Source organism: Gymnodraco acuticeps, unplaced genomic scaffold (genome assembly GCF_902827175.1).
Source record: "Gymnodraco acuticeps unplaced genomic scaffold, fGymAcu1.1, whole genome shotgun sequence".
NCBI lineage: Eukaryota > Metazoa > Chordata > Actinopteri > Perciformes > Bathydraconidae > Gymnodraco > Gymnodraco acuticeps.
The window spans coordinates 261,972-283,508 of record NW_022991621.1 but is presented as its reverse complement, the minus strand read 5'-3'; the positions used below and the strand labels follow the sequence as shown (position 1 = coordinate 283,508).

Genomic DNA, 21,537 nt, shown 5'->3' with positions numbered 1-21,537 from the left:
CAGGATTGAAACAGAGGGGATTATGGGATGCTCCGATGCTGCAATTATCTAGTTGGTGTTTCAGCCAATCAGAGACAGGTTCTGGATATATGTGAGACCTGTGATATATTGATAAAAAACAGTATAATAGGGTGTAAGGGAAACTTCTGTGTAGCAACGCAGTGGGAGTCACCGACTCAGGAAGGAGACACGGTAGGAGCAGTAGCTTTGATGTCAAACACTGATGGTTTATTTGGAGTTACGGCCGGAGGATTCACATCACAAGTCCAAGAGCCAGATGTTCTGACTTCACGGTAGAGTTGCCACGTCAATTCTGGAGAGCCTCTCTCTTGCTAGCCCATTTAACTGATTCCACAGAGAGTCATCAACATGTTTTGATAAGATAGCTTTAGATAGTTTGGGCACACTAAGTTACCAGCTTCCGCCACTTATGGCCTTGGATATGTCATGCCCTGGAGTCCTCAGACAACAGAGAAGGAAGTGTCCCAGTGTACCCACAATACAGACCATCTGTGACCCAGTATTGACCGGTCACAGAATGGGAACAATAACATTATTGGCTGAAGCAGCCTGTGTCCTTAAAGGAGGTAAACAGACGTCAAGGTTTGTCCTGTATGTCACATCTTGGCGTCTATGATAATTATTTCCCTAACATAGGGGACCTTTAAAGTTTGAAAGGTTATGAATCAGTTCTGTAGAGCAGTGAATCTCAAATGGGGGTACATGGTCCTCTAGTGGTACCTTTGGGGTACTGCAGGGTGTAAATGAGGTTTAGTGATGCAAACTACTAAAAGTGTACCTTACTAAAATGATGCAGCTATATTCATGCCCTGAGGTTATTGCACAGTTGATTAAAGAAAGTGTTTTATTGATTGATCTGACACATCACTATATTGTAATTATTCATATAGGTTTTTATTTTTGATATCAAAAAGGTGTGGGGAACTTGGCAGAGACAGTATTTAAAATGGAGAGGTTGCTGAAAAGGATCAGGTTTAGTTTTGAAGGGTAAAAAACACAATTAAATCTGTCTTAGACATTATGACATATTTTAGACGGACCTTGAACATTCATTTATTGTCATTGGTATAAAAGGCGAATCCCTTTCCTGTTGAACAGTGGAATAAGTTGTAATAACACACTTGATAGATAAGGTTATTGATGTCACACAAATCACACTGTTGTTGTAAACACACAGAGAACAACATATATTATATAAGAAAGAGCCAATAACATCACCCAAGGATATAAGATAGTGTTTCAAAGCAAAGACAATGGTTTATGATTTCACTCTGAAGTGTGTATAAAAGTTAGTGTGGAAAACAAATGGGTTTTATTACATTTAGTGGTGTTAGGTATTCCCAAAAGGCTGCTGAGCACATTATTAAACCACATGCACAAACCACTTAGAGACAGTTTTCTGAGCTGATTCCAGTGTGAAACTAGCAGCTTTTGCTCGTATCAAAAAGAAAATACCAACGTTCCCACGCTGAAGGAGATTAAAGTGATATATGGGAAATGAAATGATACCGTGAAGTCAGTCAAGCTGGAGGAATGTTAGCATGAGATACCCTGGGGTTCTTTTAGCACACGCAGAATAATAAGGACATTACTTGAACACATGTGATCACAAAAAACAAACGTAATAATTAGTGTAAAAGACATTAGTGTGCGTGAATACATTGTGCATACAGGAATATGATTTGTTCTACCTTTAGATACAGAAAGAAAATGATTATAAAAACGGCTTCGATCATTTCACAACTTTAACATCAACGCTGTACGGTTTTCTTTTAATGAGATGAAACGCGGATGATTAACGACGCACAACATTTGATCAAAGAGACTAAGATTGCTCCCAAATAACTCGTATCAAGCGAATACCTCCAGAGTGGGAACGAGTTAAAGATGTGATGCTTTGTTTATTTTAAAACAGATGTGTTTCGAGACATGTGGAAGTTATGTTAGAAAATGTCCTGAAAAAACGCCTCATTTCAGCCGCTTTTGGTTCAAAAACCAGAGCAAGAGAACTGTATTATAGTAAATATTAGGAATATCTGGATAAACTGTTCCCTGTTGCTACCCTTAGTTAGGGTTTTATACAGAAACCTTTTGAAAATAATGAAGATTTTACTAAAACAATGTGGAAAAAGTTATTTAGATTTCATTTTTTCGTGCCCCTGATAATCTGGGTTTTTAAGGTTGCTCCTCATTTCAGACGGAGATGTTTAAAAAGTGAAGTAGGTAAGATGATAATTAGTGTGTGTGGACATAAAGAGCCCCGTCCTGTTGTCCAACGACTGTCCTCTGCAGACACTTGAGTCACGTAGATATTGAACGCGTTGCATTGCCGCAGTTTTAAAGGCCACGGTGACATCACCACCTGTGTTTGTTACTGTCGTTGGTAACCACCCATTGAGTTCTTGACGGCCTCCTCCAGAGACTTCCTGGTCACCAGAAGCCGCACGACGTCCTCGTTCTTCTTCGTTAGTCTTTTGCGCGCCTGGTCGTGGGTCATCATGGTCATATCGTAGCCGTTCACCTGGAAGAAGAGGAAGAGGAGGAAGAGGACTGCGTTTCAGAAAAGACATATTGATAATGATACAGTGGATCTAGTTTGAGTTTCTCTACACACCTGCATTATTTTGTCTCCCATCCTCAGGTCGGCTGTTTCGGCTGGTCCTCCCGGAGTTATCCTGGTCACATAGATCCCCTGAGGACGCAGAAAACACACATCATCCACTTTATATCAAGTACAGACGAGTGTTCATTTCGTCAGCTATTTTTTTATTTAGTTTTAGTCTTAGTCCTGTGTTACATTTCCTTTTTAGTTTTAGTCATATTTAGTCACCTTCATCCTGTTTTTATTTAGTCAAGTTTTAGTCGACTAAAAGTCTGAGCATTTCAGTCTTATTTTAGTCAAAGAAAACTGTTGAGTCTTTTTTAGTCATCAGATTATAGAACATTTCAGTCAAACTAGTCAAAACCAATCATTTGTCATTTTAGTAAATATAAATAAATAAGATTATATCTCGTCCTTATTTGATGAAAAACTCAGGTTGAATGATTAAGAAAGCAGCTTTGCAGAGAGTATCAGGTTTGTGGTGTTTTGGCCACATTGCTTCCCTTCTGATGAAACAATGCATTCGATTGTTTTCTCCGCCTCATTGGAGCGAAAATGGGCCCAAATATCACATCGTTTCTTTCTCCCAAGCCGTGGTGGCGTAGACTTTTTCGTTGTCACTCATTTTGACAGTCTTTCATTTCTCTAATGCCTCGTCTTTTTATGCAGCTGCGACGCAAAAACTGCCCAAATTGGGATCAATAATTTACTTCTTATCGTATCTTATTACAGAATACAGAAACCAGTACCTCCAAAATATTAAATAACAACAATCAATAATAAATCGCACACAAGATAAACCGAGCTGTAATCCATCTGCTTTATTAAATGTTAAAATTGTATGCAAGGTTTTTGTTGACTTTTTAGGGCTTGTTGTGGAATAAATAGTTTGAGGCTAAATGGAACAAAAGATTGTAGTTTCTCACGTTCCTATCCAGCCCTTTATATGAACCTTGTGTTGCACATAGAGGAATTGATTTAACGAGGTCTGAACCACTCTGTGGAAACCTGCAGTCAGACATATGACATCAGTGAGGGGTCTGTCTCCTCCGCAGGCTGCATGTCATGTGTCCAGGCTTGTCCTTCCTAGTAACACACACTTTTCCCCATCTGATGTTGAATACCTGAGCTCCAGATATTCAGATGTGTGTGTCGTGATAAATAAAGCAATGTTGTTGTAGCATGCATCGCATACTGCTGCTGTACATTGAATACCTAACGACACACACTGTTAGAGCCTTTTTCCTTTCATCATTATGGTTTGAATGTTTGGCTTGATAACATAAGGATTTAGAGTAAACTCTTATTTGTTTCTGTGAGTCACACTACGGGTTAAAAGATGTCTCACTTGTTGTCAGATGTGCGCTGTCGGGTATGACGTGCATGCCTCTATATGGCAGGACGATGGTTCACAGCTGAGGGTGTGATTAGACGGGAAGCGGTAGAGACTTTTGACCGTGTTCTTTTTGCTCCATTTTGATACGGAGAACTTTTAGTTACTTTGAAGCGAGGAAGTTTGTCTTCATGTTTGTATGCCGATTTGAAATTATGCAATTATCAATTATTTTCTTTTTTCTTGTGTCAGTCATCCAAACCAATCAGAAGGGCTGTGCTCCACATGTACCAGTCATTGTTAACCAATCAGAAGGGCTGTGCTCCACATGTACCAGCCATTGTTAACCAATCAGAAGGGCTGTGCTCCACATGTACCAGCCATTGTTAACCAATCAGAAGGGCTGTGCTCCACATGTACCAGCCATTGTTAACCAATCAGAAGGGCTGTGCTCCACGTGTACCAGCCATTGTTAACCAATCAGAAGGGCTGTGCTCCACATGTGGGGCTGTGCTCCACATGTACCAGCCATTGCTAACCAATCAGAAGGGCTGTGCTCCACATGTACCAGCCATTGTTAACCAATCAGAAGGGCTGTGCTCCACGTGTACCAGCCATTGTTAACCAATCAGAAGGGCTGTGCTCCACATGTGGGGCTGTGCTCCACATGTACCAGCCATTGCTAACCAATCAGAAGGGCTGTGCTCCACATGTACCAGCCATTGTTAACCAATCAGAAGGGCTGTGCTCCACATGTACCAGCCATTGTTAACCAATCAGAAGGGCTGTGCTCCACATGTACCAGCCATTGTTAACCAATCAGAAGGGCTGTGCTCCACATGTACCAGCCATTGTTAACCAATTCCAAATGGCTTCCAATGGAGCTCTCCTAGATGGTTTCTGAGTCAGGTTAGTAACGCTCCATCACATGTTTCTATTGCAGGGTGAACCTTAAACTGAAGCTTGACTTTAAAGCAACCCAACGGAAGTTTCATGTAAGTTTAGTTCTTTCACTCGTAGCTCGGGCTGCGGGGGCGCTAGAGACGGGAGCACGTTGATACGACCTTCCTAGCCGGAGATATGGCCGCATTTTACAATAAACTTCCGTTGGGTCGCTTAAAAACAAATATCGCAAATCGAATCGCAATATCTGTCAGGAAAATCGCAATTAGATTTCCCCCCAAATGGTGCAGCCCTGAAGCGGATGTTAAATGTAGAAACGGAGTAAAACGCCACGACACACACACTCTTACTTTGTCAGCCTTGTCGTCAGAGAAGGGGTTCTGTCCGGGGTCCTGGTCGATCCCTCCTCCGATGCTGAAGCCCAGGATCAGATTATCTCCCTGCCGCAGCTTCTTGATCTCAATCCGTTGCTGTTCCACAGGACACAAATCATCTTTATAAGGCTTTACCCGTTACATTTATAAACCCTGACACACTAAATACTTTTAGTAGTTTATAAATACTCCCCAAAACTGAAATAAAAAGCACAAAAAATACACAATATTTTCAAGGAAATGTGTTCTTATTTTGTGATGGTCATCAATCATAACTGCTACATTACATCTTGTTCATCTATGTGTTAATTTAAGGGATGGGACATTAGAAAACGTCATGTCATCATTTTCCTTTCCGAAGTATTCTCCTGCTAAATATAAATATGCTGCATTATAAAGTGTTTTTAGAAAGAAAACATTGTGTTAGTTAGAATATGTTAATTCTTACATTTTCTACCGTGATAGTCAGACAGCTTTTTAAAGCACTCATGTGGAGCTATTCACGATATTACCAACAATGGAAACTCAGCTCAATGGACTTATTGTGAGTGTTTTTATACGAATCGGCAATACATTAAAGACCTTCAAAAAGGCAAAAGAAGCGGATCAAACCCCAGCCCTGTTACCCTCCGCTGAGGCTCTGATTCACCCTCCGCCGAGGCTCTGATTCACCCTCCGCCGAGGCTCTGATTCACCCTCCGCTGAGGCTCTGATTCACCCTCCGCTGAGGCTCTGATTCACCCTCCACTGAGGCTCTGATTCACCCTCCACTAAGGCTCTGATTCACCCTCCACTAAGGCTCTGATTCACCCTCCACTAAGGCTCTGATTCACCCTCCACTGAGGCTCTGATTCACCCTCCGCTGAGGCTCTGATTCACCCTCCACTGAGGCTCTGATTCACCCTCCACTAAGGCTCTGATTCACCCTCCACTAAGGCTCTGATTCACCCTCCACTGAGGCTCTGATTCACCCTCCACTAAGGCTCTGATTCACCCTCCACTGAGGCTCTGATTCACCCTCCACTGAGGCTCTGATTCACCCTCCACTAAGGCTCTGATTCACCCTCCACTAAGGCTCTGATTCACCCTCCACTGAGGCTCTGATTCACCCTCCACTAAGGCTCTGATTCACCCTCCACTAAGGCTCTGATTCACCCTCCACCGAGGCTCTGATTCACCCTCCACTGAGGCTCTGATTCACCCTCCACTAAGGCTCTGATTCACCCTCCACCGAGGCTCTGATTCACCCTCCACAGAGGCTCTGATTCACCCTCCACCGAGGCTCTGATTCACCCTCCACTGAGGCTCTGATTCACCCTCCACTGAGGCTCTGATTCACCCTCCACTGAGGCTCTGATTCACCCTCCACTGAGGCTCTGATTCACCCTCCACTAAGGCTCTGATTCACCCTCCACTGAGGCTCTGATTCACCCTCCACAGAGGCTCTGATTCACCCTCCACTGAGGCTCTGATTCACCCTCCACTGAGGCTCTGATTCACCCTCCACTGAGGCTCTGATTCACCCTCCACAGAGGCTCTGATTCACCCTCCACTGAGGCTCTGATTCACCCTCCACAGAGGCTCTGATTCACCCTCCACTGAGGCTCTGATTCACCCTCCACAGAGGCTCTGATTCACCCTCCACAGAGGCTCTGATTCACCCTCCACCGAGGCTCTGATTCACCCTCCACTGAGGCTCTGATTCACCCTCCACTGAGGCTCTGATTCACCCTCCACTGACACATTTCAACACTTGACAACTGTCTGGTTTCAGAGGCTGTTTCCCACCGACTGAAGTCCGCAGAGACAGTCAGACTTTATTAGCCCTCTGCGAGCAGCTGCAGCTCCCAGAGCAGAGGAGGGATGAGTGTGACTCCTCACAACACTCCTGCACACAAAGGCAGCCTGTGTGTGTGTGTGTGTGTGTGTGTGTGTGTGTGTGCGTGTGTGCACTGATGAATAAGCAGATGTTCACTGAGTGCTGTCGCTGATCCAATGAAGTCTGAGGAAGTCTGGATTGTTGTTAACATCGAGTCATCAGTCAGCACACTTATGTCACCCAGTTAAAAGTGGTTTAAAAGCCTGACTGGCAAACGTTCCATCGCTTGAAACTATAAATATGATCTTTTACTATATGTGGACTGAGAGGGAATGTAATGTCATCCTAGTAATCATAGGGAACCTTTATATTAGACTTATTAGTTGGTCTTGGCGATACATTGATATATCAGTGTTTGAGTACACATTACATTACATGTCACTTGTTAGACGCTTTTATCCAGGTTTATGCTTTAACTGGGAAGTGTGCCATTAAGTACATATCGTGGTCCCAGCTGTCGGCGATCCTGAGCATAATAAATAGGCTGATACAGCCTAGCTCTTGAATATCATATTTGGAATCTGTTGCCTGAACAATACAGCATTAGGCTGTATAAACATCTCTTATTTGACAATACAATTTTACAAAATGTAAGATTTCTGCTGCTACAATGTTTTCATCCAAGGAAATGACTTTATATTATCAAGTAAGACACCCAATGATTTACAAACACCATGTATTTACTGATGGTTGATACCACATACCTTTAGGACACACAATACAGTTAACCTCCTATCTACACCCTTCTTTATCTGAACCCCACCCCTCACGTGACCCTGCAACACAGTCACCTAGCACCTCTGTGGCTTTTTCATAATCAGTTGTGAAAATTCCTGCAACATTTGAAGGCACCACCCTGTATGCTTTATCGTTTGCATTAAAGTGAGCCAGGAAGGCTGAAGCACAATAGGTGACGCCCAGAGAAAAGGTCGAGGAAAGTCTGATCATTTGATGAATTACATTGTATATGGTGTGCTAACATTAATACTATATAAGCCTCTCATTAAGTTAAACTTTCAGATCACAACACGTAAGAAAAATGAGAGCTGACATTAACAATGTAAAAAAATACCGTAAAGCGTAGAATATTGCCTTAAAAAGTAAGCAAATTGACAGATGAACTCAATGCCATTTACCATAGAGTTAAACATATGTCCTTAAAAAATAAGAACTTAGATAGTATAAACTCACGTGTATTTAGCGTTAAAGTCAGAATAATTCCGTAAAAAGTAATAAAATGACAGAATAAAGCTAAAAAAGATTTACCGTAAAGCTCAGAATACAAGTGCACTCGAACTCTAGGGGCGGTTTGTTTGCCCACCGGCTAGCTTTGTTTTGTAGCACCTCTGCTAAACAAACAAATAAAAGTTAATAAAGCTAGTTAACATTAGTAAGCTCATTATGACTAGTTAACTACATTGAATTCAGAGTTTTGTACTGACACGATTTCACATTGTGGACAAGCAGAACAAAAGAGAGCCGTTGAATGAACACTTTACGGTACTCCCAAACTTACCACAACTGCCACCAACGGCTGTCCCGGGATGAAATTCGACATTGCGCCACTACTATATTTAAAGTTATAAACAAATAAACAAACTAAAAAGCTACCACCAGCAGTTATTTTGGGGTAAAAAGCTCTTGATAGTGGGACAACTTGGTAGATTTACTCCATAAATCCCAGGCTGGAAAACCAACTGCTCTGCTTCCAGGGTGACGTCACCTGGCCCCCCAGCCTATCAAGTTAGCGCGTTTTGTAGCACGGGGTAGCGGGTGAGGGCGGTGTTTAACAGTCGGGTTTGTCTAATGCGTTACAAATCAAACTCCCAAAGTGTTGTTGGGCCCCCCTTGTGTTCCGAGACAAGTATGGGTGTCCCTTATAAGGACCTGGAAAACAGTGACCTCATGGTGATCTGAACAGGGTGGCTTCACCTGTAAAATAATGTATTCCTTATCATAGTATCACAACTTAAAAGTGATTTAACCGTTTGACAGAGGGACGATAGATCATATGAGATTTCAACGGTCTTTTATTTTGAAACTCTACATAAGAATGTCCTGATATTCTCTGAGTGAATATTTGGGGAGGCCTGCTATCGCCCTGCAGTGAAATTAGTATTTTATTATGAACATTTCTTCATTTATTCTTGTCTAAAAATAGAGGGACGATAGCTCATAGCCTATATGAGATTTCAACGTTCTTTTAATTTAAACTGTTCACTCATAGAGGGACTGTAGCTCATATGAGACTTTAAAGGTATTTTATTTTGAAACTGTTCACTCATCGAGGGACGATAAATCATATATGAGATTTCAACTGTCTTTTATTTTGAAACTATTCACTCATAGAGGGACGATAAATCATATATGAGATTTCAACGGTCTTTTATTTTGAAACTGTTCACTCAGAGGGACGATAGCTCATATATGAGATTGCAACGGTCTTTTATTTTGAAACGCTACATAAGAATCTCCGAGTGAATATTTCGGGTGGCCTGCGATCACCCTGAAGTGTGATTAGCCTTTGATTATGGACAGTTTTTTTATTTGTTCTTATCTAAAAATAGAGCGACAGTATGAGGACAGTATGAAATTTAAAATATGATTTAAAATATGTTTTATTTTGAAACTCTACATCAAAATGTCCTAATATTCTGATTTACGGGACTGTAGCTCATATACGAGACTTTAAAGGTCTTTTATTTTGAAACTGTTCACTCAGAGGGACGATATCTCATATGAGATTTCAACGGTCTTTTATTTTGAAACTGTTCACTCATAAAAGGGACGATAGCTCATATATGAGATTTCAACGGTCTTTTATTTTGAAACTCTACATAAGAATCTCCTGATATTCTCTGAGTGAATGCTATCACCCTGAAGTGAAATTAGTCTTTGATTATGGAGAGTTCTTTATTTGTTCTTATCTAAAAATAGAGGGACGATAGCTCATACAGTATATGACATTTAAAATATATTTTATTTTGAAACTGTACATCAGAATGTCCTAATATTCTGATGTACATAGAGGGATGATGGCTCATGAGACTTTAAAGGTCTTTTATTTTGAAACTGTTCACTCATAGAGGGACGATAAATCATATATGAGATTTCAACGGTCTTTTATTTTGAAACTGTTCACTCAGAGGGACGATAGCTCATATGAGGTTTCAAGTCTTTTATTTTGAAACTGTTCATCAGAATGACCTGATATTCTCTGAGTGAGTATTTGGGGTGGCCTGCTATCACCCTGAAGTGTCTCTATAGCTAAGAATAAGTGTAGATAACCCTGAGGTTCTGTGAGACTGAAGGGGATGTTGCATTGTTTTTGTTATTGAGCCTCCTTTGCAGCAAGCTCTGCGGCTGCATCAGCCCTTTTTGCAGTTAGGACCGAGGTTTCAGAATGGTGACTGGCGCTTGAATGAGAGGCAGTGACAGTGCCTTTCACGCGCCGCATCAAAATCAATATGGCTTCTTTAAATCTGTTATGTTCCGCTGACGCTCACCTGAATGCTTTTTACATATAACCCTTTTGTCAATAAAAACATGTTGAATGTGGAAAGTGTTAAAATGTACACTGAAAATCAACCACGGACACAAAATGGCTTAAAAGTGTTTTTAATATCTCTCCATGATTCTTGAGGCAATACTACAAAGACATTCAAATGATAAAGACGGCAAACGTTCACACTTTCCTTTAAACGATACAAAACGGATATCGACATCCTTCAGAAATAAAATAAGCTTATATATGTGATGCTCTCGATACATGAAAATCAAACTTAAAACGGCACGATAATAAAACGGTTTTTCTCTCAACTTTTAAGCCAAAGAGTTGTGCAACTGTCGCTTCCCTGTCCTACATCTCTGTGAAATCATATTACAATAACAATCCAACACAAAAACACAAGTCATTACCCCTCACTGTGTGACACACTACAAGACGCAGGCACAAGGAAGAAGGTCAGGACTACTTGATCGTTACAGTAGATATTCAGTCGGGCTAAAGCTCCTCTCTCCTCTGGAAGAAAAAAGATTACTAGGCATATTATTCAAATGATAAACCTCAGGCTGCATTGTCATTTCTTTAAGTGCTTCATTCCCCCAGCATGCTACAGACTGCAACATCCTCTCCTCCAGTGTGACCGCCTGTCTTCCGCGCAAGAAAAAAAACTCAATGACGTGGGGAAGTTAAATTAGTGTTAGCTTTGTTTTTGTGATGCAGGGACTTTAAATGCCACAATGTTTCCAAGAAAAGCAGGAGCTCTGGTAGTGAATGTGTCAAAGCTTCTAAATCTTATTTGTTGTCTTGATTAACAGCGGACAAAATGTCATGCACCAGATATCAGGCTTCTGAAGGTGCTGATGGTTTAACGTCACATATATCAATATAACATTTACTTAAAGTGTTGTAAATGAACAGTAATTAGTGTGTGCAGTTATACTGAAATGGAATGATGCAATTATCAGTTTGTGATTTATCTCTGCACACCATAACACAGAAGGATTCTCTACCGATTTACTCTGTCACTGTCAGTTATATTCATATGTGTATAGCTGCGTGTTAACAAGTCGTGATATTCTACCAGCCTCTAAACTAGGACTCGAGGTCAAGCGCTCTCAGAGTCTTCCTTCTTGTCCTTCTTCCCCTCGCCCTCTCCCTCGGTCGCCTCGCTGCCGTCGCGTCTGCGTTTGCGGTTTCGAGCGCTGGCCTTCGACGCCGGCAGAGACTCCATGCCCAGAACTTTGTGGATCTGACGGAAAGCGAGCAGCCGCAGAGCATGCTGCAAAAAGAGAGGGAACAGGAAAGAGAAATACAGTCAGTGGGTTCATCAGTTTACTCGTTATTACACAGCTGGTCCATTTCTACATTCTACATTCTTATTCCTGTATACAGTTGTGAAGGGATGTTGTATTTTTGCAGTCGTGTAAAGTTACAAAGTACATTAACTCAAGTACTGTACTATCTTTATTAAAAGCTAATGTCGTGCTATAAAGGAACTACATCACGGTCACATGACTTCACGTCACCACCGCTAAGCTAAAGACGGCTAATGTTGGGCTATAAAGGAACTACAGCACGGTCACATGACTTCACGTCACCACCGCTAAGCTAAAGGTGGCTAATGTTGGGCTATAAAGGAACTACAGCACGGTCACATGACTTCACGTCACCACCGCTAAGCTAAAGGTGGCTAATGTTGGGCTATAAAGGAACTACAGCACGGTCACATGACTTCACGTCACCACCGCTAAGCTAAAGGTGGCTAATGTTGGGCTATAAAGGAACTACATCACGGTCACATGACTTCACGTCACCACCGCTAAGCTAAAGACGGCTAATGTTGGGCTATAAAGGAACTACAGCACGGTCACATGACTTCACGTCACCACCGCTAAGCTAAAGGTGGCTAATGTTGGGCTATAAAGGAACTACAGCACGGTCACATGACTTCACGTCACCACCGCTAAGCTAAAGGAGGCTAATGTTGGGCTATAAAGGAACTACAGCACGGTCACATGACTTCATGTCACCACCGCTAAGCTAAAGGAGGCTAATGTTGGGCTATAAAGGAACTACAGCACGGTCACATGACTTCACGTCACCACCGCTAAGCTAAAGGCGGCTAATGTTGGGCTATAAAGGAACTACAGCACGGTCACATGACTTCACGTCACCACCGCTAAGCTAAAGGCGGCTAACGTTGGGCGTGATGACGTTTAGTCGTCACATTTTAACACTTGTTAGCAACTTCTGTTTTTAAATTCACCAGTGGGGTATTTTTATTTTATGTAGTGGAACAAAACATTAAAATCTCAAATCAGAATTACGTTTTTCAGCCTAATTTATACTCCGTGTGTACCTGTGCGCTAGCTGTGATATCCTCTCTGGCCTGGAGCATCATGGTGTCCAAAGTGTCCGTGGTGTCTTTCTCACACGGGTCCATCAGCCCCGGGCCGTCTGAGGGAGGGGGAACACGTTAAATAAGTTAAATTAGATAATGAAAGTCATTAAATCTGAGTGAAAAATTCAAATGTACAAGTTGATTTCATAGCACCAGAGGGAGGAATAAGGAAATATCAGCAGAAATAAAAACGACATAAAGTAATGAATCTTTTCTTTCTAGTGGCCAGAGCTTTCTTGAGTCCATTTGTCATTGAATTGTTTTTCATGTTGAATTACCTATTTATTTCCAGCACATTTAAGAGCATATCCATGGTAAACAAAAGATCTTAAGAGTGGTGCTTGTTTTTCCTCTTTTGTTAAGAGTTAGTTTTGTCAGAGAGAAACCCTAGAAGTGATAAAGTAGTGTGACCTGGCAGCAGGATGCCGGTGGAGATGCTCTCTAAGACTCGACGCATCGCCTCCCCGGGGCTCAGAGGACCTGAAGCACTGCTGATCACCTTCTCCACCAGCAGCTCAATCGCCTGGACACACACACACACACACACACACACACACACACACACACACACACACACACACACACACACACACACACACACACACACACACACACACACACACACACACACACACACACACACCACACACACACACACACACACACACACACACACACACACACACACACACACACACACCACACACACACACACCCACACACACACACACACACACACACACACACACACACACACACACACACACACACACAACACACACACACACACACACACACACACACACACACACACACACACACACACACACACACACACACACACACACACACACACAGTAAGAAGATATCTGGCAGGAGTTTGAAGGACCAATATATGTACTTCTCCAGCTGTCTCTTCATAAAGCATTAAGTCAAGACCTTTATGTCGACATCTGAGAGTTTCTCATCACAGCTTTGATTCAGCGCTGATATATATTCATATAGCTATGAATAAGGGTTGAACAGATACAAAAAAACTGCTTGCAATTGTCTTGTTATTGCAGTAGCCTGATGATTTATGACAATGTTCATTTTGTAAGACTTTGTGCATGAAGAATTACAACTATTATCTGAATAGTGTGATTTTCTCTAGGTTTACTTTACATACCTTTACATTAGCTTTGAATGTTTAAAACATACTTTTCATGTTACTGTTCTCTCTCAGAAAGCCCCATTAGAGACAGATATACAAAAAAAGGACAGAAGACTAAAAAGTAAATGCACATGCAGGAAACACTAAAACTGAATAATTCATATTAATAATAATAATGTGAAGAGTTGAGGCCTCTCACCCAGCCGGGCATCTTCTCCCAGGTGGGAACTCTCTGACATAGATCCCTCAGCACTCTGATGATGATCACACAGGACTGCAGCCCGTTAGCACGAGCCTGCGGAGAGGAGGGAAGAAAGACATCAGATAATGAGCATTATTTATAAAGACTGGGCTCCTCACAGTGCCACTATAACATCTCACTGATTACTTTAAATCTAGGTGTTAGAAAAACATTTGATTACTTTCTATCATCCAGTTCTGTGAGTGTACAGAATAATTAGTAAAGTAGTTTTTCTTCAGTAGACTAACAGAGATGCCGTCTGTAATTGTACACAAAATCCTACAATTTTAAGCCTAAAAGGAAATTAGGTCAGTTCACTTAAGTTCCCCCACTCCTCCACGTACGCCATATATTACAATTTTTTTAATTTAAATCAGAACCAAGTCACAAATGATTGAGCTTTTGTTAAAAAGAGGTCATATTCTGTTCATTTTCAAGCTAATATATCAGTATGTAGTGTCTCTACTTTAAAGAGTTCTCTCCTGCTGATGTTCAGGTGTATATCAGTATGTAGTGTATCTACTTTAAAGAGTCCTCTCCTGCTGATGTTCAGGTGTATATCAGTATGTAGTGTCTCTACTTTAAAGAGTCCTCTCCTGCTGATGTTCAGGTGTATATCAGTATGTAGTGTCTCTACTTTAAAGAGTCCTCTCCTGCTCATGTTCAGGTGTATATCAGTATTTAGTGTCTCTACTTTAAAGAGTCCTCTCCTGCTGATGTTCAGGTGTATATCAGTATGTAGTGTCTCTACTTTAAAGAGTCCTCCCCTGCTGATGTTCAGGTGTATATCAGTATGTAGTGTCTCTACTTTAAAGAGTCCTCTCCTGCTGATATTCAGGTGTATATCAGTATGTAGTGTCTCTACTTTAAAGAGTCCTCTCCTGCTGATGTTCAGGTGTATATCAGTATGTAGTGTCTCTACTTTAAAGAGTCCTCTCCTGCTAATGTTCAGGTGTATATCAGTATGTAGTGTCTCTACTTTAAAGAGTCCTCTCCTGCTGATGTTCAGGTGTATATCAGTATGTAGTGTCTCTACTTTAAAGAGTCCTCTCCTGCTGATGTTCAGGTGTATATCAGTATGTAGTGTCTCTACTTTAAAGAGTCCTCTCCTGCTGATGTTCAGGTGTATATCAGTATGTAGTGTCTCTACTTTAAAGAGTCCTCCCCTGCTGATGTTCAGGTGTATATCAGTATGTAGTGTCTCTACTTTAAAGAGTCCTCCCCTGCTGATGTTCAGGTGTATATCAGTATGTAGTATATCTACTTTAAAGAGTCCTCTCCTGCTGATGTTCAGGTGTATATCAGTACGTAGTGTCTCTACTTTAAAGAGTCCTCTCCTGCTGATGTTCAGGTGTATATCAGTATGTAGTGTCTCTACTTTAAAGAGTCCTCTCCTGCTGATGTTCAGGTGTATATCAGTATGTAGTGTCTCTACTTTAAAGAGTCCTCTCCTGCTGATGTTCAGGTGTATATCAGTATGTAGTGTCTCTACTTTAAAGAGTCCTCCCCTGCTGATGTTCAGGTGTATATCAGTATGCAGTGTCTCTACTTTAAAGAGTCCTCTCCTGCTGATGTTCAGATGTATATCAGTGTGTAGTGTCTCTACTTTAAAGAGTCCTCTCCTGCTGATGTTCAGGTGTATATCAGTATGTAGTGTCTCTACTTTAAAGAGTCCTCTCCTGCTGATGTTCAGGTGTATATCAGTATGTAGTGTCTCTACTTTAAAGAGTCCTCTCCTGCTGATGTTCAGGTGTATATCAGTGTGTAGTGTCTCTACTTTAAAGAGTCCTCTCCTGCTGATGTTCAGGTGTATATCAGTATGTAGTGTCTCTACTTTAAAGAGTCCTCTCCTGCTGATGTTCAGGTGTATATCTGTGCTGCAGCACCTCTTTTCACCCTCTGTCTGAAACCAGAGCCCAGTCTGCTCCGATTGGTTAGCTGGCCGGCTCTGTTGTGATTGGTCAACCACTTAGGCTAAGAGGCGGGACATCTCTATCACGTACAATGTGTTGGAGCGCTAGCCAATAGGAGCCCGAGCGTACCATAGTGATGTTACTGTTTTGGAACATATGGATTTTAGCTTCTGCAGACCATTTACATGCACACCACAGGAAAGGGAAAACCCCCCAAAATAGCGTCTCTTTAGACATTTTGAAATGCTTGTGAAGGATTTACCTGAAACCATTTAGCATGGCGGAGAGAAGCGAGGTTTTCCAGACACTTCCTCTTATTCAGCAGATCAGTGGGCTCCTCCTCAGCCACACCTGGGGGAGAAAACGTGCACATCACTTACAGTCAAGATAACGCTAATAAAAGGACTGTGCAGCACATAGTAATTGTTGTTACTGTTCATATACCGAGGCTGAGCAGGGGAGAAATCATAAAAACACTCGTGTTTATCTCAGGACATTTCCTCTTTGGTTTTGTGAGAATAATAATGAGGGGAAGATATGAGAGAAAAGAAAGCATTTGATCATCAAACGACGTGTTTTACAGATATTTTCTTTGGCGTGGAAGCTTACAGAAACATTTGTTCAAAAAGGTCATTCAGAGAGACGAGTGGGGACGGGGTTGGATTTAACTTTTTGAGCTCCCCATTGACATCAGGTCAGCAGAAAGCCTACACATCTTTCGTCCCTGAAAACCCACCATTCTTGCTTGTACTCTGGCACTTAAAGAGTTAAGCCCATTTGAAGCTAATGCACCAACACTTTGGCTTATTTGAAGCGACTATATCTGCACTTTGGATTAAAGCTAAATCTTAATGTAATGAGCTTGAACTCTTGAGTGTTTTGGATTTCTTCTGCACAAAAGAAGCCTGAGTTAAAAAAGAGTTTGAGCTTCAAATACTTTCTACAACTCTTCATCATGAAACAAAGACATCATCCTTTTGGAAAGATGCTCTCATTCTGAATTACATGTTTTAATTAGCCCCCAATTCCTATAACTCCTCTTCAAGAACCCCTCGATTCCACCGGGTCCGTCTGCGCCGCGGCTTTGGTCCGGCGTCATACCCTACCGGGCGCGTTTCAGAAGCGGAGCGTCTTGCGTGCCGGCTCGCAGTTTTTGTTGATTTGGGCATGTTCCCTGGACAGGCTACTTTGTACAGACACAGTTAATAATAATTGTAATATTCCAGTTATAAACGACATGAATCAAAGATGTGTTGCTGTATTTTAGTGGTAAAAAAATGCATTCATCATCATAATTATTCTATATATATATAATTTACACAGTGCCTGTAAACCGGAGGAGAACGCAGGCCTTTCTCCTCCTACTTGAACGACTACGGAGGGATAGGGTCTGCAAAATTAATTTATTTTGGGGATTGACTGGATGCTCTGACCGGTCCACTTCCTGCCCGGCGCGTAGCATCGAAAATAGACTTGCATTCTATTTTGAGCGGAGCCCAGCGCCGAGACGCTTCTGGGACGCTTCTGAGCCGTAACGCGACGCAGACGGACCCGGTGGAATCGAGGGGTTAGACACCTTTTATGCGGATAAAGGCACAACACTGAAGATAGTTCTTTCCCTTTATGCCTCTATATTTTAAAGACAGTATAACATATATTAAAGCCACAAAGGGAGAAAACACAGTTATGTTAGTTTAGAAATAAATATAGTTTTTTGGATTAAGGTGTTCATTTGATGGGACAGTTTGAGGATAAATTAAGAGACATATTCATTGTGGTTACTGATGATTAAGTAATGATTCATAAGAATAACGTTGGGGCTTTCCACACGTCTATCTTCTCCAGAACTGAAGCAGAAACACGTAAATTAGCTTACTTACAGAGAAATACATGACAAAAACAACGCCACTTTTTCGAAGCCTACACTTCAATACCACTGAGAATCAAAGACCCGTATTTATCATAACTCTTAGAGAGAGGGATAGAGTGGTGCAGGAATGAGTCTTAAAACACGGGAATGAGTCAGCATTTTAGCACTTCCTGTTAGCCGGAAATAAAGTCTGTGGTTAACACAAGCTGAAGAGATTTTAACGTTTCATTCTACGACATAAAATACGTCACTAAATACCCCACTGGAGGATTTAAAAACAGAGGTTGCTAACAAGTGTCTAAATGAGACGACTAAACGTCATCACACCCAACATTAGCCACCTTTAGCTTAGCGGTGGTGACGTGAAGTCATGTGACCGTGCTGTAGTTCCTTTATAGCCCGACATTAGCCACCTTTAGCTTAGCGGTGGTGACGTGAAGTCATGTGACCGTGCTGTAGTTCCTTTATAGCCCAACGTTAGCCGCCTTTAGCTTAGCGGTGGTGACGTGAAGTTATGTGACCGTGCTGTAGTTCCTTTATAGCCCAACATTAGCCACCTTTAGCTTAGCGGTGGTGACGTGAAGTCATGTGACCGTAATGTAGTTCCTTTATAGCCCAACATTAGCCACCTTTAGCTTAGCGGTGGTGACGTGAAGTCATGTGACCGTGCTGTAGTTCCTTTATAGCCCAACATTAGCCTCCTTTAGCTTAGCGGTGGTGACGTGAAGTCATGTGACCGTGCTGTAGTTCCTTTATAGCCCAACATTAGCCACCTTTAGCTTAGCGGTGGTGACGTGAAGTCATGTGACCGTAATGTAGTTCCTTTATAGCCCAACATTAGCCACCTTTAGCTTAGCGGTGGTGACGTGAAGTCATGTGACCGTAATGTAGTTCCTTTATAGCCCAACATTAGCCACCTTTAGCTTAGCGGTGGTGACGTGAAGTCATGTGACCGTGCTGTAGTTACTTTATAGCCCAACATTAGCCTCCTTTAGCTTAGCGGTGGTGACGTGAAGTCATGTGACCGTGCTGTAGTTCTTTTATAGCCTAACATTAGCCTCCTTTAGCTTAGCGGTGGTTACGTGAAGTCATGTGACCGTGCTGTAGTTCCTTTATAGCCTAACGTTATCTTTTTACTTCAAAAATCATTGTGTAAATATCATAAACGTTTGTTTGTCACAGATTATTTCCTGCAATAATCCAATATCACATGGAGAAATCCCATTGGACCAGGGAGATACTGCCTTCAGGGTCCAACACAGACATCCCTGCACCACTCTACTGATTTAGCAGAAGTTAGAAGAGAGTAGTTCCTCTTCTAAGAAGCTTAATAAACACGGGCAGCCTGGTAACTTTAACACTTTGTTTTCTCAGTGGTATGTGGACGAGCCACTGGTTTGTCTAGGTCTGCTGATTCAGGAGGAGGGGCTCTGATCAACAAACCCAAACAAAAGTTAAAATAATAAATAAAAAAAGACACAGAAAACATTGTCATGTTTTCCAGATGGGAAAAAAAATACACATTAAAATACTGACAGTTACTGGAGCAGGTGGAGGAGTGTTTGCAGCACAATGATATCAGCAGTAACCTTTACTCCTAATGAAGGGGTGGGCAATGAATATGATTTACTGATTGAATCCATTACAGCTCAACAGTGAAAGCTCTGGTTCTGGACGTGAGTTTCCCATCAGAAAAGTTAAGAGTTTGAAGCGTGGATCTCAGCCAATCACTTACGAGATGAATCGTGGTTATTAAATATTTGATTCTAAAAAAAGATTATAAACACTGGAAACCGATAAAGTTAGACGACTGAATATAATTATTTTGTGGCAGGCTATTTTCTTTGCTCTCATTACATGTCATGTTTCAGATTACATTTAGATGTTTATACAACTACACTTTGTCTATTTGCATCTGTAGATCTTTAATAAATGAACATAAGATGACGCCTCACCTTCGCTGTCATGTGACTGGTGGTAAATACAGATTCTGAGGTCTTCTGAAGAGTTAAGACAACCATGCAATTTTATAATCTACAAGGAGCCAATTACGCTGGTGGGTCACGCAAACAATTACATAATGCAGTGTTTCCCATACATTGATTTATTTGTGGCGGGCCGCCACAATTAAATATCGTCCGCCACAAATGGATTTCATAAAAAAAAATATATATATTTTTTTTTTTTTTTTTTTGGTGGTCTGGATAGTGAGGTGATTATCGGAAGGTTGCGAGTTCAAATCCTGCCTGGAACACCACTTGCCCTTGAGTAAGGCACTTAGCCCTCGGTTACTCCAGGGAGAATGTCCCTGTAATCGGTCATTGTAAGTCGCTTTGGAATAAGGCGTCTGCGAAATGCCTAAATTGTAAATTATATTTTTGGGAGAATAAACCTCACAGATCCTCAACTCCGGTGTGTCTCACTCATTAACAGCGCAACACAGAGCAACAAGAACGTTGTCTACAGTAGCCATAAACTCGCATATATTATCTTATTTGAGGGGGGGGTGGATGCGTGGACCACCCGAATAGGTTAAGGGGCCTTTGGCTTTTCTTGCCGGGGGGTGCGGTGCAGTGCCCCCACAAATAGAATCAAATTCTGTGGGAAACACTGTAATGTCATCTTATATCGCAGATCAGCGTCGATTTATGTTTAAATTAAAAGCTATAGGGGATCACTTAAACTGTGATTCCCTTGGCTTGTCAGGGTTTTATATCCTAATGCAGCGTCTACAGACACTACTTTAACATCTAATGGCGCATTTCCACTGCAGCACGGTTTAAGCGTGCCGTGCCAAACCCGGCCCGTTTTTTGTTGCGTTTCCACTCGGCGTAGTTCCGGCTAGCGGGTACTTTTTCAGTTTTCTGGCACTCCAAAATCCAGGTTCTTTCCGGGCCAACAACCGGGCTGAGTATGCTAAACTAGTGAGAGAATCGCTGGCAAGGGGGCTACAACTACAACAAGGTGAACATATTTGACCGTGATTGAATTGTAATACACGTTTCAAAATGATGCCGAAGTAACAACACACTGATACCGGTTAGTAAAAACCATGAATTAATGCTTTGACAAGTCTGCAGACAGACGGCAGAGAAAGACCTTTAAAATGCGTGTTTTGTGAATGGAGATCGGCTAAGCTAACGCAGTATATGCTCCGACCGTCCACACTCACAACAACGGCCTATACAGACATAAATAAACCAGCGACTGTATTCGCCATGACACAGGCAGTCTGTGGTTTGTACTGGTTTAACTTTTGTCTAGTTTCTGAACAGATATGAGGAGCTGTGAGCTCTGAGTGCTAAGAGCTAACGGCTGATGTTATGTTTCGCATTGAAGATG

At 41.8% G+C, this 21,537-nt stretch overlaps 2 protein-coding genes across 2 annotated transcripts in view; both read right to left on the bottom strand.

Annotated features, from left to right (window-relative positions):
• Positions 1-893: 893 nt before the first annotated feature.
• On the bottom strand, positions 894-8,860 carry tax1bp3 (Tax1 (human T-cell leukemia virus type I) binding protein 3). The gene is made up of 4 exons (XM_034198076.1): positions 8,629-8,860; positions 5,210-5,329; positions 2,636-2,713; positions 894-2,542 (listed from the first exon to the last, which is right to left on the bottom strand). The coding sequence occupies exons 1-4, from the start codon at positions 8,668-8,670 to the stop codon at positions 2,393-2,395; spliced, it is 390 nt and encodes a 129-aa protein (XP_034053967.1). The 5' UTR covers positions 8,671-8,860; the 3' UTR covers positions 894-2,392.
• A 1,854-nt stretch (positions 8,861-10,714) lies between these two features.
• zfr2 (zinc finger RNA binding protein 2) overlaps positions 10,715-21,537 on the bottom strand; it is a 50,394-nt gene continuing 39,571 nt past the window's right edge. The window contains 5 exon segments of the mRNA XM_034198075.1: positions 10,715-11,896; positions 12,977-13,074; positions 13,430-13,541; positions 14,371-14,466; positions 16,588-16,676. Coding sequence (XP_034053966.1) covers positions 11,723-11,896; positions 12,977-13,074; positions 13,430-13,541; positions 14,371-14,466; positions 16,588-16,676 — 569 coding nt within the window. The 3' untranslated portion in view covers positions 10,715-11,722.